At 46.3% G+C, this 18,476-nt stretch overlaps 1 protein-coding gene across 13 annotated transcripts in view; it reads right to left on the bottom strand.

Annotated features, from left to right (window-relative positions):
* Nucleotides 1–506: 506 nt before the first annotated feature.
* Nucleotides 507–18,476, bottom strand: part of PDE1C (phosphodiesterase 1C) — a 458,978-nt gene continuing 441,008 nt past the window's right edge. For 11 of the 13 annotated variants that reach the window (XM_066238369.1, XM_066238368.1, XM_066238367.1 and 8 more), the window contains 2 exons: nucleotides 15,039–15,107; nucleotides 507–948 (listed from right to left, as the gene is read on the bottom strand). In XM_066238369.1, the coding sequence (XP_066094466.1) occupies nucleotides 779–948; nucleotides 15,039–15,107 (239 nt within the window). In that variant the 3' untranslated portion in view covers nucleotides 507–778. Of the gene's footprint in view, nucleotides 949–8,979; nucleotides 9,227–15,038; nucleotides 15,108–18,476 lie in introns of those variants that run through there. The other 2 variants (XM_066238373.1, XM_066238372.1) reach the window with 2 other exon arrangements.

Genomic DNA, 18,476 nt, shown 5'->3' on the forward strand with positions numbered 1-18,476 from the left:
AGGACCATAAACCCAAACTTCCAATCTCGGACCCATGGGCTTCTCATTGGTTTCTGGTACTGCCTACTGGGAGTGAAAGTTAGGCTTAGAGGAGCACAGCCGAAGAGGGTCCCCTGCAGACACAGGCACAGGACCTTACGCCATCTAGTGGTCCCGAGGCACGCAGTCAGAAGCAAAGCAAGAGCCGTGACTCTGACCTCGGATCAGCTTTGGGAAGCCCCCGTTCAGAACTACCGATGAGCACCACAACCACCCTGTCGGCTTCTCCCCTCTAAGACTGCTTTCATTCAGATTCAGAAGCACTTTTGTTTCAAGTGCCTTTGCTTTCAAAGGTAGACGCTTATCTGCATATTAAGTATTACATTTAAAATTGGAAAAGATGGTTTTAAAAAAAGTGCATTTCTTAAAGTGCAATGATTATTAAACCAATAGTCTTACTGGAGCAAGTCAAATCCCCGGGATAAAAATAGTATCAAGGGGAATGAGTTTCATTTTTTCCGAACAGGTTGCACTATTTTAATTTGGGGTCCAATTCAGACTTGCAAAGATTGATAGCAATGAAAGCCGCATGAGACAACCCGCTTACAGGTTTGCTGCCGGGGTCGGCATCGGCCCCCAAGCCCAGCGACCGATTAGTCTACGATAGAACGATAAAGGGGAAAACCACAGACAGGCTTCACTTTGCCCCGGTGGGCTGGACCAGGGCTGCACCAGCTACAGGGGTGTGGGAGAGGGGCAGAGACAGGGCCTCCCTTCCCCCCTCCCTCTTCCCCTCGACCTATTTCCTGTTCCAGTTATGTGAGATGTTCTGAATCTTTTTCATCTTGATCCTCTGATCCAGCATCCTGTACCTTGCGGGGTGCTCGTCCATTTTCTTTGGGACCGACGGTGCGTAGGAGCTAGACGCATAAGCAGGGCGTTTAAAGGGACGCAGAGGAGGCTTGATGACTGGGGCCATGCAAAGGAAGACAGACAACCATTAGTCTGGGCAATGACTCAGCACAACTTCAGCCCCTGCACCTGTGGCTTTTCTTCAAAACCAGGAAACAGAGTGCAACTCTCACAGGGCAGCTCAGTGAGACAGGTGAAGCAGATAGATCCATAAGCACATCATCCCCTTGGCTGTTGACGTTAAAGAAAGAGCAACTCCTAGAGCTAGACAGTCATGAGCCCAGAATGTCAAGTCCTTTTCCAGGGGACGGACGGGGGGTAAGGAGGTGAGCCCACCCGTGTCATCAACCAATATTTAGCACTTTAGGGCGTAAGCTTTCAGGGCTGCATGAGGTATATAGAAGTTTATTCACAATTGCCAAAGGCTGAAAGCAACCGAGATGCCCCTCGCCAGTTACACGGATAAACAACACATTGCAGAACAGTCATTCATTCAGGGGACTGTTACTCAGTGGTTAAAAGGCCATAGCAGTCAAGCCACGTAAACACGCGGAGGAAGCATAAATGCGTGTAGCTAAGTGCAAGCAGCTGGTCTGAGAAGGCTACATACTGCAGGACCCCGTTTCTACCCCATTCCCGAAAGGGCAAAACAGCCAACGTGATAAAAGGTTCGGTGACAGCCAGGGGTTGGAGGGGTGGGGGAGGGGCACATAGGCGAGGCACAAGGGACCTTTAGGACAGTGAAACGTTTGCACACGGTGCCGCAGAGGTGGGTACATATGCCATGCATTTGTCAAAACCCACAGAACTTTGTTTGCAGCACCTAGACTGAACCTCAGTGTATGCAAATTTTAAAAATAACTTAGGAGGTTGGGGATCCCAGCAGGAAATGCAGAATGTAACAAAACAGCTGCAGCACAGATGTAGGAAATGACCTGATGGCACAGGATGTGGGTGCACTCTGCATTCTGGCGGACTGAGGGCCAGCCGAGCTGCGCACGGACTGAGTGCTGGTACAGACAGCGTTGTTTGGGGGCGCTAGTTAGCAATTACAACACTGCTCTATGTGACTACTAGAATCAAACAACTACGGACAGGAAGAGTGGGTGGCGGTAAGAGCCAGCTTTCTCACTACTGAAGAAGAATATGTAAATAAGCTGAAGGCAGAGGCCAGAATGACCCAAATGGCAGGAATGAATTCATGTTTAACTTAACATAGATGTGTAGATATAGATGGATACACACAGAGAGCGACACACACACATTTCCTGGCTCTATTAGCTGAAAAGGTCTAGAAGCAATGAAGTAGTTTAGAGCCTACAAGCCTCAGTGGCAACAAGCATCACTAGGACCCAGAACCTGGCTTCCAAAACCCCTCTTCCATAAAGGAAACCAGGGCTCCCTGCAGAAAGGGCCGATGCGAGGATGACAGAGCGAAATATACAAGCTGAAACTGGGGCGTCTTTTAGTTTCAGAAAAATAAGAAAGTGACAAAAACAAAATTCCAAACAATTTATATTGATAAATCTCCCTCAAGGAGGAGGAGACTTGCGTGTGTGTCAGACCTAGTGGCATCCTTCCAGAGAGGAGTTTCGAAAGGGGACAGAAGAGTCACTTCACAGTGAAGAAGTCCCACAGACACCACCCCGGCCGGGAGATCAAGGTCAGCGTCAACAGCATGAAGTCACGTTGGAAGGACACACCCTTGCTTCTACAGGATGAAAGTGGACATTCTGGAACGAAAACGACACTTTACCTCCGTGGTCTTCCTCCCAAACAACGGCAGCGCCCCGTTCTAACGATGAAAAAAGCATCAGACGCGTCACAATTGAGGGACGTGCTACAAACCATGGGACCAGTATTCCTCAAAACCATCAAAGAAGACACTCGGGAACAGCCAAAGAAGTCCGAATCAAGTAGGGACTTCAGATAAGAAGCGAAGGCCACCGTCTAACCTGCAGACTCACACACAGAGGAGGGCAACCGCTCCTTCCTCCCTCCGCTCCCGTCTGCTGCAGCGCCCGCCCCCAGTCCCCGCCTCTTCCGCTTCCGCTGCAGCTGCAGCGCGTTTAGTCAATGAGACAATGGAAAGGGCAACCGAGGTAAAAAACAAGGTAAGTGATCATGGGGAACAGATGAGGTTAAAATAATTAGGTGAAAGGTGAGGTGGGTGCTGAGTCACTGACGCTGAGTCACTGACGCTGAGTCACTGTCTGACCACCTGCTCTCCCTGCAGCTGCCCAACTCCCACTTGAAGGGCCAGCAGAGGAGTGTGAGGCACAGGGAGCTTGAAGGGCTGGGACTGGGGGATGGTTTTGTTTGAAAAGCCATCTTTGCCAGTCTCTTCCAATAACAGGAGAATGCCTGGCACTTATGACCAAACCAAAGATTAGAAGCAACTTCAACGTACAAACCCAGGAAATTGGCTAAGTTCCAGGACAGCCTTAAAAGACACTACTGTGATCCTATGGAAAAGAATGCAGATGCTTATCGATAAAAATAGAGGTTCGTGCAATGTTGTGAAAGGAAAAAAGCAATACAGATGATCTAACTTGATTACTAGAAAAACATATAAGAACATACATGTCAACCATGGCAGTGACGATCTCTGAGTAGTAGAAACATGGCTATTGTATTTCTTTTTGGTTGTTCACACTTTCTAATCTTTCTAACAATCAGGTTTTAGTGACGCAACTTTTTATAAAGAAACGTACTACTAAAACGTCTTCTAGGGAATCAAAGATCAGAGCCATTCTACAAAATCACACATAATAGAAAGCCAGTAAGACTGAGTTCACTTTGGGCTTTAGCCCTAGACAACTCAGAGGGCTCATGGTTGAGTGCACAGCTGACAGACTGCAGCGTGAGATCTGTTCCCTGGCTTTTTAGAGCACCTACTGTATCCTGCCAACGTGACCATGAACAAAACAGACAGAAATCCCTGCCCTCCAGGGGCGTCCATTCTAGGAACGCCCTCTGAAACTTGCGACTTGCACACAGAAGAAAACGTGTCCAAGCATGATGAGTGATTCTGTTACGAGAAGCCCCACAATACCCCTACATCAACTTTGCTTTTTGACTTAGGCTAATACATGGTCAGGACCTTCAGCAAATGGCCCGGTTGTGACATAAGTATGTATCTGCAGAAGAACAGAGGTCTTGAAGATCTCAGAGTGCTAAATTCTGTTTCTTGGAGTAAACAAGGGACTGCAGCGCAAAACACACATGTAAAAGCAGTCCCGTTACCCTGGAGACGGCGGCAGAGACAGGAGAGGGCATCCCAAGTAAAGCCGACAGTGGCCCACGCCCGGGCTAGCCGATGTACTGCACGCATCCCAGGCCCTCTCCATATTCGTTCTATTTTTGCTACTCAGCGTGAACCCAGCCAAAGTATTATTGAATTTCCCACCTCTCAGCATGGAGAAACATTTACCGTTTGCTGGAACTCTGACTGTCAGAACAAAAGCTCTCCTTGCTACCCGAGTCACCGCAAATAGAGTTGAACCCGCTGATAGCGATCGGCTCCCTGCCGAGGCTGTGGAAATACTTATGTGCCTGATGTCACACTCACTCAAAATGTGGGGAAAAAAGGAAATTTGAAAAGTGCTGTTTTGCATGCATTGAATGTCTCTGCCCTCTGCAGGGGACTGTGATTTTTTATTTTCCCCCCACAGGGAAAAAGCCAGAGATGAGGGCGCCATCTTGAGTTTCATGGGGACTTCTCTCTCTGGGGTGCTGGGATGGCCTCCCGAGGACTCCTTCCTTCCCGAGACCGTTCTGGAAAGAGTTCTGACCCTTCGCCTTCACAGACTAGGCATTTCCCACAGCTGAACGCCAGCGGCATCGTTACAATCCTCCTCCCACCCTTTGGAAAGAACCAAACTGGGAATCAAACCCCCTCCCCTCCCTATGTGTCATCATCAGCCAGTGGCATCCTTTCCTCTTGGGGACACATTCACAAAGTCTGCTCTCGTCTCCTGGAGCAATTGGAGGAAAAGATCTAACTAGCTAGTGAAGTTCCGACCAAGTCGTATGTCTGCGTAGAGCCTGCCGTAGGCCAAATCATTAATTATTGCTGTGACTTTCCCACGTGCGCAGGGAAAGAACGGGTCAAGATAAAAAACAGACACAACATCATCTTTATTTTAAAATTACACACAATGTTTGTTTTTCATAAAAGAGATGTTCTTTTAGGGGTTTTCATCTTCATCTGTTTGAATCTCATCTTTTTCAGAAACACCACAACTCCTCCCACAGGTGTCTATGACTTCCTCCCTTTCCTCTGCCTCCACTAGTCTGCCTTTGCTTTTCTCTTTCTGAGAACACTGAGTGCGGTGGCTACATTGTTTCAGAGGGGGAGACTATTACATAGAATTCTCCTTCAGAAACTAGATAGGGGTTTATTCATCTATAAAATGGTGGCTGTTAAGTTGATTCAGGTCTTGAAATATGAAGTTTTCAAAATTCTTTGTTTAGTCTACCCTTTCTCCAAGTGCCTTCAATAAAGTTGTTAGTGTCACAGATATGGGAGGGAGGAGTTTCTCAAATTGAACCGGGTGGAAGTTAAACCAGCATTTTCACAGCAAGGCTTCTCCGAGAGCTAAATAGGGAAGACGTGTATTAGGAATCACGAAGAATAGCCGATACCATGTAGAGTTCCTCGATTTTATCACGGTAAGGACCCCCACCCCCACCCCATCAGGAGTACTCACAGAGTATTCTTCAGAAAACACTTTTAGAAAGACTGGGTCAATTCATTACCATAGCCTATGGATCTCATTAATTCAGCGCACCCCGGTGTTTGGCACTGAGTGACAGCCGGCCAGAGAGAATGGTCACGCGTCCCAGTGTAATCTCGTCCCGTGTAGTTCCCGTGAGTGAAACCACAGTCTGACTCAGACTTCTCTCCAGTCTCCTACAATCGCAGCGTGGTCTTCTGAGCCAGCGCGCTGAGGCCACGACAACGTCACATGGAGAATTTCTAGACCATGGCAGGGCACCTCCTCCCGGGGCAGTGACCTGGTTTACTCTCAGCTCCTGAGTAAATTCTAATATTGGCACTTTTTTAAAAAAGTAATATTGGACTTCCATCTAGACAGTTTCTATCTGAATTGACACAACACACACACACACACACACACACACACTAACCTAACACGATAAACTCACTGCCTCTCAGGTGTTTTACCTGAAGAACAAAACCCACCGCCATTTATTCCAGTTCTCAAATCAGTGTCTCCTTGTGGGATGGGCCCTCATAAAAATGCACAAAAATGACGCATGAGTTTTGAACTGTGAAGGAGAGAACTATGAACGCCAGTCCCACAGGGAGGAAACAGCAGGGCACTGAGCCTGTGAATTTCACGTCAGGATCAGCCATGGTAGAAAAATGGTAATATCTGACATGTACTGTGCACTAGGCGCAATGTGAAACATTTACCTTGAACTGGCCTCTAAGCCTCACTGCGATCCTAGCTGGTGAGCACTGGTATCGCCCGTTTGGGTGAGGAAACCGGAGGCTGAGAGCCGCAGTAAGGTGCGCCCACTTCTACGCAGCTGGCGCGCAGGAAGTCTGGACTCCTGCTCCGCATCCGAGTGGTCTGACGCCAGTCCCCAACGCAAAATAACTTTGGACCAAAGTTCAGAGTGAGTTTAAATAACTACCAAAATAAGTTAAAAGAGTCCAGGTAAAATTGTACCTTGTGGATCCTATCAAGATTTGAGTATCTAGTGGTAGAATAGACAGGATTCTTGAATACCCTCATTAGTAATCGTTAATCTTAACACCCCCATCCCCCTGCCCCAAGCAAAAGCAAACGGCCCTTCCTCAGTACAGTCTGGGTGGTAGATAACAGCTCTGGCTAAAAGGTCTCTTAAATACCCACTCTTATCTCCTCCCACACCTAGGCCAGGTTGGAATGCGTTTGTATTCAGAAATACAAGGCCACTGCACACAAACCAAGCCAGGTGAGCGCACCAGGACCCAGGATAAAATTTTTAACTGGGTGACTCTCAACCCTGGTGGCATATGACAAGCACCCATCAGTTACATTTTAAAAGACTTTGGCTCTTGAAGGACAGGAGCTCAAGAAAATGAGAATGCTAAATAATCCACGGGTCGGTTCCGTATTTTAAACTCACGGACGGAACGAGAAGCCGGCTATCGGAGGAGGAGGAGCAAAGTGGGCACCAGCTGAACCAAACCACGACCTCCTCCTAGGGAAGGTGAACCGACCGGCATTTCCAGGCCAGGGGTGGGGGGGTGGGGGGAGGGATAAACCGCACAGCTTTCCTGCCCTTCACCCTCCTGATGCTGCGGTCTTTCACTCGGTTCTCAAGCCTGGATGCACATCCGATCACCTGGGGAGCTTTAAGATGTACTGATGCCCAAGCCCTCCCCACAGGAGTCTCTGAAGGAACCGTGATGTTAAGGTGGAGCCCAAGCATCTGTGGGTCTGTAATGCCCGGTGATTCGAAAAACGTGTAGCCAGGTTGAGAACCACAGGCTTTAGGTGTCGAGTTTGTTTTCAAAACAGGTCAGTTTACACTTCGATGTGGAGGGATGCTTGGGGCAGCTGATGCGCTGGTCATCTGTTGAGCCACTGTAATTCCTTGAGTCATTGGCAACTGATTCCCTGGTCTTTTAGATACTTCCTCTTTGGGTCTGTATGTAATGAATCTTGGCTCTGAACTTCATGAGGACAGGCACAGGGTGCGACGCACATTTCCATCCCTAGAGCTCAGTCGCTTAGTCGCAATGCTGCTAAGACTTGGTGTGGAGAAAAATGTAATGAATACACTACTCTACACCACGCTCAGTAACCTCCACACACACACACACACCCCATTCACTACAGAATAGATGAGTCACCGAGCATACACACCAGCTGGCCAGGGTGACCGGAGTCCACAGAACCCAACTTTCCTCCCTTGGTTTGGCAACACCTTAAGACCTAGATTCGATGCCTGTGTTTGCTCAAAAATGTCAGCAAGTTGCTTGCCTTTGAATTTCAAGTTTGAGGCGTGAGTACCTTGTTTTACACAAATGCTACCATCTCAGCCCCTTTCTGCAGGTCCTCCCCCCACATGGAGAGGCGCTAGGGCCCAGCTGTCGAGCCTCCCCCTGCCCGCCCACACACACAAAGGGGTGCAAAGTCTGAAAGGTTGGCTCCTCTTACCCGAACAATGGCTACCTATTAAAGGCCCTGCGCCCCTGTGATTTAATAACAAATAAGTTCATTTAATAAAATCATTATCTTAATCACTAATAAAAGAATAAGAAAGGCCTCCTTCAAGGAGATGATCAACCTTGATTTTTTTTTTTTTTTTTTTTTTGCTTTCATTGTGTTCGCCCAGGCGAGCACCAAGGACACGATACGCTGCCGTTTCAAAGGGGGGAAAGCATCGTGGAGATAACGCAAGCGAAGTCATTTGCTGGCTTTTCCCCGTCACTGTGTGCACTTTTTCCACGTACACAGATGAAGGTGGCAAATATAAGGTGTAGCTCTGTGTCCCTCACTCACACCCACAGTGACCAGACAAAGCCTGTGATGATAACGTGCTTCAGGGTTCTAGGTCCCGGAAGTGCTAAATAGCAAATGAGCTTCCATCTCGTCCACGGTAAACATGACAACTGCCGTCCGTCAACATCAACTCAAGATACAAGGCGATTACAGAGACAGTGCTCATTGGAGTCTTCACTTAGAGACTGCGCGGGGCCCTCCACACCTGCAGCTGTGCTTGAAATTGGTCCACGGGTAATGACCGAATGCCGAGGCAGAGTCCAAGTGTGAAAGACAGACAGTGTGGCCAATCTGACATCAGCCTTTACCTGCTGGCCAAGAAACTCAGAGCAGAGGCTGCTAATGTTGGGCAGGCTGTGCATTTGATTACCGTATTTTTCCCTCCATAAGATGCATGGGCATTTTCCCCTCCACTTTTGAAGAAGGGGGGAGGGGGATGCGTCTCATGGAGCAAAAAATACGGTATGTCTCAGTTTCCTTGTCTGGGAACTGGAGATTGTAGCACCTTCCTTAAGAGTAGCCGTGATGATGAAAATGAGATAATAAATAATACGTGTTAAGAATCTAGTGTTGTCCCTGATATTTAATAGCTGTGCAATACATATCATATTTATTATGAAAAGGAAAATAAAACCTGTATTAGGGAGATCAGAAGTTACCATTTTTGAGGCTAAGCACTCCAGTAACTTACAATGCTCACAATATTTAGTTTTGGTGAAGGAAATATAAACTTTCTAAAATGTCTTCAGACCTCGGAGCTGGTCAGTTCTCTCCTCAGGAATCCTCCCGATGGACGTTTTAGCCGTAGTCTCCTAGAACAGGACACACAACAATGTCATTGCAAGCCGGATGGCACCCGCACCACACAAACGCTTTCTACATCGGGGGAGGGGGGCGGCGGAGACTGGAAGCAGAGCCGCATCTACTGCAACACTAGGGCGCATGCCAGCACTGCGCGCGCAGAGCGGGGAGGGAACATCTGCATCAGCGACTGCGGTGCGGTGCGTACCTTGCCATCTAAGGGGCGCCTCAGGAAAGGGCTGTGACCGAGGCACCCGGGGCACTCTGCTCAGCAGTAAGTCACTGACTAGTCTCCATCAGTAGCCGTCAGGACTGTAAGTGGAGGGGAAGCTCGGGACCACTCCTCCAGCGAGAGCCACACAACACTTCCTCAGCTCGCCATCATCTACGCCCCCGCGTGGAGCGTGATTGGGTTCACCAACCTCACAGGGCACAGCTGAAGTTGGCGCTAGAAAAAGATTGGCTGCAGGTGCTATGACTTGATCATACAAGAGTCACTTTGCCAAAGACACGCAAGGATGCAAGGTGATTGTCCCCGGAACAGTTTTCTGGGGCTGGAGCTTCGGGAGGACCTCTGGGGTCGTTTTAGAAACCACACACAAGCTGTTCTTTAATGAAGCGGTCTCTGGTAGTTTCTGGTTTGAAGCATGTGATTTGCAGATCTGTCTGTATATCTGGATACGCAACACTCATGTCTCTCAATGGGTTAGAAAGAGCATTCGATTTTTCTGAAATCATGTCTACATAGATCAAGCCAATCAAAGCTGTCTTGGAAGACAGCCATAGATTTTTCGCTTAAAAAAATTCTTTATTACATATATTTTGAGCCTACAGAAAAGTTCAAACAATAACAGCCTGACCAGGCGGTGGCGCAGTGGATAGTGTTGGACTGGGATGCAGAAGACCTAGGTTCGAAACCTCAAGGTCGCCAGTTTGAGCACGGGCTCATCTGGTTTGAGCAAGGCTCACCAGCTTGGACCCAAGGTTTCTGGCTTGAGCAAGGGGTTACTCGGTATGCTGAAGGCTCGCGGTCAAGGCACATACGAGAAAGCAATCAATGAACGCCTAAGGTGCCGCAACGAAGAATTGATGCTTCTCATCTATCTCCCCTCCTGTCTGTCCCTATCTGTCCTTCTCTTTGTCTCTCTCTGTCTCTGTCACAAAAATGTAAATAAATAACATAACAAACACCCATGTACTCTCAATACAGTTTAATCAAATCTTAACATTTTGCATATTCAAAAAATTAAAGAGATTAAATATCACAAAATGAGTTGCATACTTTTCCATGATTCTTTACTTTAGTGCCTCCCAAAACATAATCCACAATTTGGTGTTCATTGTTTCTGGGTCTATATTCATTCAACTACTGCATTTATATGCATCCCTAAAATAGCTAATGTTTTTGGTTTTTTTAAAAAGATAATATAAATTGTGCTAGATGGAATATATCTTGTTGCAACTCGCTTTTCTTCTTCAACATTATGTTAAGCATTGTTTGTAATAGCAAAAAAAATAAAAAATAAAAAACAACCATCAATGATTATAAGTATCTTGTGGCATATCAGTATAATAGGCTGTTACACAGATGTTAAAACAGACAACTTTTTCTCAAAAACTAGCTTTATATTTTGCACAGACTTTCTTTTGCCATATATCAGCAAATTTTCTGTGTCTGTGTGTGTGTGTGTCTTTAAGTGTGTCTCTGAAAAGCAGGATAGAGCTGGATTTTGGATTTTTCATCTAATCATATAATCTCCGCATTTTAATACCAGAGTTTAAGACATTTGAAATGATTATTATAATTAGTATTTTTGGAATTGACTCTATGATCTAATTTGGTTTTTGTTTTGAACTTGATTTTACTAATTTTGTAATCATTCTTTAGTCCTTGCTTCCTTTTCTTCCTTTCTTCCTTCTGTTGATTGGGTTATTTGTCTTTTATTAAATGAGTTGTAAGAATTCTTTCTGTATTCTCGATTCTAGATCCTTATCTAATTCATGATTTCCAAACACCTTCCTCCCTTCTGTGGATTTTCTTTCCACTTTCTTGGTAGTGTCCTTTGAAGAACAAATGTTTTTAATTTTAATAAAGTTGTGTTATCTATTTTTGTTGTTGTTTTGATTGCTTGGGCCTTAAGTGTCTGTCATATCTAAGAAATCACTGCCTAATCCAAGGTCACGAAGATGGATCCCTATGTCTTATTTTATGGTATACGCTCTTTCATTTGTGATATGGTCCCCTGTCTATGATGTGTTTGGCACAAAGTCCTAAGGACCATTTTTCCAACATTAATTCTCTTTTCAGCCACGGTCCACCTTGAGTTTTTCTTTCTCTCTTAAAATTCCAGTGGTTATATATTTCGTTTTGTTTTTTAAGTTAAAAATTTTGAATTGTTTGTTTTGCATACCTCTGTTGTTTCTGCACAATTTTACTTTCTTTTTTTTTTTTAAGGATTATTATTCCTCCATTTGGCTTTCTGAGTATCTTTAAACAGGGTATTTTTAATTGTCTGAGAGCCAGCACAAACAGGTGGAGGCATCTGAGTCAGAGGGAGAGACCATGTGGTGTTTCTGAGACCGGAGGAAGCAGAGAGCTGGCCATTGTGACACAGGAGGTGGAGGGCGACTGCTGGACCAGGCGTGAGACCTCCCCACTCCACCTCTGCAGGCTTTGGAGTGGTCAGAACTCGGAACCTAAGACACTCAATTTGGGGCCAGTTTAGACCACCCGACTAAAGCCAAGGACCAACCAGGCGGCTGAGACTCCGACTCAGAGGCCTTGGAAATCCAGCGTGGCCGACAACAGGCAGCCGACAGGAGCCAGGTCGGCTCTGCCTTTCCTTGCAGAGGCCCAGGATGATGTCAGAGATCCGCCTGACCTCGCAATGTTACGACCTTCCACAGGAGAGCAAACACCATCACTCCACACCGGAGTCACTTGATGTAGCACTGTTTTCCTCCTAATGGCTCCAGTCGAAAGGGCACATTAACCACATGCAGGGACGGGATGAAAGGGGCCTCCAGAGACTACAGAGAAAGGTTGACTTGACACTAAAAAGCAAGTTAGTATAAGCTGGTGCAAATTCAACCTTGACAAGGAGCCTTCTTTCTGAGGACGGCTGTCTTCTATATAGTCATAAATGAAAATAGTGCCCACGCATACACCCGCATGCACCCAGCCTTGTCAGCATCAGTGAGCACCCAACACAGCTTGTCACCTTGGCAGGCACTGGGGCAAAGAGTAAGACAGTCCCCACCCTTGAAAAGGCCACCTCTCACTAGGTAAAGGGACCTATAAACAAATCATTACAGGTAAATATTAATTCAGTCTAGATGATTTGGTGGCACTGGAAAGAAAAGAAATTAACCAGGGGAGAGAAGGCTAAGTAGTGTTTCAGGCAGAGTGACAGAGGCAAGAAAGTCCAAGGCCTACTCAGTAGACACTGAGACTGGTTGTTAGGGAGAGGAAGCAATAGAAGTTGAGGTTGAAAAGGCAGAGAAATGTAGATTAGATTTCATCAAAGCTAAGATTATAAAGTAAACTATTATTTCATGCACAACTAAGAAAAAAATGCTAATTACATTATAACACACCACTGACTGCAAAACATTCCTATTTCAGGGGCCAAAAATGCAAGACACTGTCCCTCTCAGAATGGATCAAATATTCCCCAAAGAAGAAATGCAAAAGATAACATTAGAAATTAATTTCTTGCCTGACTAGGTGGTGGCACAGTGGATAGAGTGTCAGACTGGGATGCAGAGGATCTAGGTTCAAAACCCCAGGGTTGCCAGCTTGAGCACGGGCTCATCCAGCTAGAGCATGGGCTCACCAGCTTGAGTGCCAGGTCATTGGCTTGAGCCCAAAGGTCACTGGCTTGAAGTCCAAGGTTGCTGGCTTGAGCCCAAGGTCACTGGCTTGAACAAGGGGTCATTCACTCAGCTATAGTCCCCCCTCCCTGTCAAGGCACATATGAGAAAGCAATCAATGAACAACTAAGTACCATAATGAAGAATTGATGCTTCTCATTTCTCTCCCTTCCTGTCTGTCCCTTTCTGTTCTTCTCTCTCTCTCTCTATCTCTGTCACACAAAAAAGAAAAAATATTTTTAAAAAGATAAAATAATACAAACCAAATATGGAAATAATTTTTTTTCTCATCAAATTGATGAAGTATTAATGTTAGTGTTAGCAAGAACACAACAAAATGGCAAACTCATCACTAGTGGTAGTCAACCTGGTCCCTACCGCCCACTAGTGGGCATTCCAGCTTTCCTGGTGGGCTGTAGTGGAGCAACCAAAGTATAAATAAAAAGATAGATTTAACTATAGTAAGTTGTTTTATAAAGATTAATTCTGCCAAACTTAGTGAAAAATCCAACATAAAGTACTTGGTAAGTAATTATTATTATATGCTTTAACTTGCTGTAACTCTGCTTTATAAATTTTATAAAGTAAAGTGACTTCCCTACTTTATAAATCACCATTACTGTGGAACCTGTGGGCGGTTAGAAAATTTTACTACTAACAGAGATACAAAAGTGGGCGATAGGTATAAAAAGGTTGACTACCCCTGCTCATCACTGAAAGTATAAAATCATACCACCTTTCTGGAAATTCCTTTGACTATCATGTGTTAGAAACCTAAATATGTACATATTCTTTGAGCTAATAATCCTATATATAGGAATCTGTCCTCAACCCATAGAAAGATTTATGCACAAGACTGTGAGGTTATTCAGAATAACAAAAATGCAAGCTACACTAATGGCAAAATATCAATGGATATACTGTCAACCCTTGAACAACACCAGGGTTAGTGGTGCCCACTTCCCACACAGTCAAAAATCCACATATAACTGTAGTATAAATTAATCATATGAAATGTTAGTCAAGCACTAAAATATTTTTTAAATATTTAATAACACGAGGGGACACCTCATAATGTAATGGTAAATTTTAAAAGTGATGAAATAAAATTTCATGTAGAGTATAATCCCACTCTAGGAAAAAAGTACCTAATAAAGACCGGAAGGGAAGGTAACCTTGGTTATCTCTGAGGGGTAGCATTGGCAACATTTTTCCTTATAATTTATTATTTTTCTACTATATTTATCCTTGCCTTTTATAACTTCTCTTCCCCTGCCCCCCACCCCAAACAACCGTGTTTTTGCAAGCTCTACTTGTAAAAATCAAATTGTGGTAGAGAACGTAAGCCACAGCACAGAGACAGAATGACCAATAGGGGTCCCTCCGATTAAATAGTGGTTATCCAGAATCATCATGAATGCTTGAAATTTCCTGCCAATATCAGATGGGACCCAACATAGATTGTGCATGACTTCCACATTTCCCAAGGTAGAGGTGAGCTATGAGCACCCCCACTATGAGAACTATACTTAAGTCGTAAGCAAGAAGCGGCATAAGTATAGTGAGCTTACCCAATTGGAATATGGCTGAGGTGGGATTTGAACCCAAGTCTCTCTCACCAAAGGCTCATACTCATATTTCCCTGCACCATCTGTCTCTCAAAGGAATACTTCCAAAACATGCCCAGATGAACATTAAGGAAGAACAAGATTCTATTCTTTCCATCGGCAAGAAGAGCCTGGGAACCACAGATGGATATATTATGGCCATTCCTATAGGAACTTCACAGAGGTAGATGGATGACAGAGGCTCTCTAATCACGTGGAGGAGACTGGAGAAATAAGGGGCCAGGTTCCCAGTTTATCAACTGTTAAACGCAACCCCTGAGGAAGAGGTTCTCTCTGTTGTCTGTGGTCACACTAAAACCACGGCACAATGCCATGTACTCACCTGGCAAGGTGAGGCGACTTGTGGAGCTGGTGCTGGGGGCAGGGGAGCCATGAGCATGCTTCTTCGTACCTGCAAAGAAGAAAAAGAGGGTAAGCAAAAGTAGGACTGTGGGCAGACTTCCGGACAGGTGAATACTTATCTGAGATGTTATCAAATGATCCAAAAAGTTGGGTCTGGAAACGTGTAGAAGGAGATTGGGTGAGGTTGTAAGAGCAACACCTATTCCATGGTCCAGAAAATCCAGGAGAACAGCCTTTTACACCTGTGCACAAGGTCATTCTCAGCCTCCTGGTTGACAGGTTGGAATGTCAGGGGCCAACACAGCACTGAGCAGGGCTGCATCTAGAATCTCCAGGGAAACGCTCCACACGCAGTTGCCTGAGTGCCTCCATTTTCAGAGTACCCGAGTGGAGCTCCAGCATTGGTCCTGTTACAGCTAGAGGATTCTAACGTGGCCCCAGGGCAAAAAAATCCTGCTGCGGAGGGGAGAGCTCTGACTTTACAAGCCAGGAATCATGGGTTCGTCTCTGCTTTGTCCCTTTACTCGCCATTAGACATCAAGTATATTAACTTGATTTCTAGGTTTTTCTTCCAGCTTGGTCATCCCAGATTGGACCAAGGCTAAGAAAACCATGGAGCAATTATTTGAACAAAAAGGAAAACCAAACCAGATGATCATGCCAACCAAGCACCAATGAGCCAGCATTTCTGGAAGGGCCAGAGGAGCCGGGATGCTTCCCGAGTGTCTCAGCTGGTTCTGGACTTCAGGCAGGCTTGGAAAACCTCATGTGATAGAAATGTCCTTTTCTTCATCTAACTATGGGGGAACACGGCACCCTGCTTTGCACGGACACTCTCAGGAAGCGGAGGTCAAATGTAATACTGCCTGTGTGAGCAAAGCACCCAGTGCCCACCTGCTTTCGGGGTGACCACCTGTTTTTATAGGAATGCTTGGTGCAGTTTTTTTAGTCACCTACTATGGATCTACATGGTGGCTTTTCCATGCGGCAGCTTTTTATCCTCTTGGTACCTTCTTCGTAGACACTGAGTGAAGCAGAAGGCTCTGAGGGTGGTGGATCCGTGGAAAAATAGACCAGCAAGTCTTCTGGAAATGGTGTGATGTTCTCTGTATGCTTGACGACACGCCCAGTGTATCAGGAAAGGCTAGAGCCCATCAGCGCCTTTCCTAATCGTGAGTCATGGGCAGGTAGCAGGCAGAGATGCAGAAGTAAACCTGTCTATGATTTCTCCAGACCCTGGGGAGGCACCGTGGACCATGGGGGGGGGGGTGGCTAGGTTCTGAGTCCCACCGGCTCCCAGATCACTGAGCTTGTGCTCCTGAAATCATTTTCCGCTCTGCAACCACTGAATTACCAACCACGGTACTCAAAGTTCCACGTGGTGAAGAATAACACTCACTTTAGCTCAGTTCCCATTTCTAAAACCCTCAGCCTGTCCTTGCTCCATTCCCCAGGCAAACATCAGAACTGGAGCTAGAAGATGCATGTCCAGACCAGCTTCCAGCCGGCTCAGCTGTTTCAGGCGGCCCTGGCCCCGGGACACCCAGAACTCCCCCTGGGATTTAATGTAGATCTCCGTGAGTTGACTTGGAACTCACTGTCAGTGTTTTTCAATCCTGGCTACACAGTAGAAGCACCTAGGGGAGTTTTAAAGAAAATATGCTGGCCCTGGCCGGTTGGCTCAGTGGTAGAGTGTCAGCCTGGCGTGCAGGGGACCCGGGTTCGATTCCCGGCCAGGGCACATAGGAGAAGTGCCCATTTGCTTCTCCACCCCCCCTCCTTCCTCTGTCTCTCTCTTCCCCTCCCGCAGCCAAGGCTCCATTGGAGCAAAGATGGCCCGGGCGCTGGGGATGGCTCCTTGGCCTCTGCCCCAGGCGCTAGAGTGGCTCTGGTCGCGGCAGAGCGACGCCCCGGAGGGGCAGAGCATCGCCCCCTGGTGGGCAGAGCATCGCCCCTGGTGGGCGTGCCGGGTGGATCCCGGTTGGGCGCATGTGGGAGTCTGTCTGACTGTCTCTCCCCATTTCCAGCTTCAGAAAAATACAAAAAATATATATATATATGCTGATACCCAGGACCTCCCCCGAGAAAGGCTGTTTTAACTGGAGTGGGGCCCAGGCTTGGGCATTTTAAAAGTTCCTGGGTAAAAAGCACCACACTCAGAAGGCAGATCAGGGCGTCAGGGAAACGTTCTTTCTTCTGAACAACTGGTGAGCATTGTCCTCATGGAGTGATGTGAATTCTGCAAATGCCTTCTTTTCATTTTTATTTAGGTTTCCAGGAAACTCGGATCTAATTTATGACCTCACGCTGGGAACTGGGAGGCCTCCCAGCCTGCACCACGGCATACAGACATGTGCCCAGGGCTGCACCCCGGGGCTGCGCAGTCCACCCTCACTCAGCGGCTGCGGGCTTTATTCTGCTTCCGTACATTTTTCAATTGATTCAACATAGGTGACTTAAAATTCTGAAACATTTTACAAATGAGATCGATAAAATGAAAATGAATAAACAACTACATCAGTGTGTCAGCTAAAAACATCAATTTTGGGATGTAATTGTGAGGGTCAAGTACACATGTGAAAATGCTTGTCCAACTGTGCAGTACAATGTAGTGTTTGTTATTTAGTTTACAGTCAAAAGAAAGATTGTGTGTGTGTGTGTGTGTGTGTGTGTATCTAATATGTCATTTTTGGGAGAAAAGCATTTCAAGGTCATGAATTACATCGTCCTTGACCCACGGCATATGAATGTCCAAAGAGTAAACAACCCAATCAGTCAGCTCGGGGCAGGAATGTCATCACCGCGGCTTGTGGGACCGGAAGTATCTTCTGACAAATTAATAGCTTTCAGATATTTCAAATGAATGTCCTTGGCTGGTTCGGCCAAAGGGCAATACATGCAAATCGTTAAGACTCTGGAAAAGAGGACAGTGATGGAAATGACAAGCAAGGCTGGCTCTGGACGTGCGGTTAGCACTCAACAACGCCAGTGATTTGCAGCTTAACCTCAAATAATTTCCCTTTTGCCCAATGGGGTTGCACCGCCAAGCCCAAGCCTGCTGGGAAAGGGTGTGATTTAAGAGCCCTGGAGACCATGTGTCATTGTTAGTAACACCCCAACAACAGCAATGTTGTTATAACGGCCCCGAACCCACTGGCAGAAATGGCTACTGAAAGACTAAAGTAGGAAAATTGTCCGTCAGCCTACCGTAGGGCATTTTCAACCCCTCCCTGTATCCATATCACAGTGCCGGCCTGAGTGATATTCACCAGCTTTGATCACTACTGCTAAGCAATCTACCAACATGTCTACGTTCCACTTGGGGTGTGGCGGACATCATCAAGCCATTGCCTGCTGCCTCAGAACAAGTCGTCATTTCTGACCCTTTACAGCCTCAACACCACAACAGCCTCCAGAG

Source organism: Saccopteryx bilineata, chromosome 7 (genome assembly GCF_036850765.1).
Source record: "Saccopteryx bilineata isolate mSacBil1 chromosome 7, mSacBil1_pri_phased_curated, whole genome shotgun sequence".
In the NCBI taxonomy this organism is placed as follows: Eukaryota; Metazoa; Chordata; class Mammalia; order Chiroptera; family Emballonuridae; genus Saccopteryx; species Saccopteryx bilineata.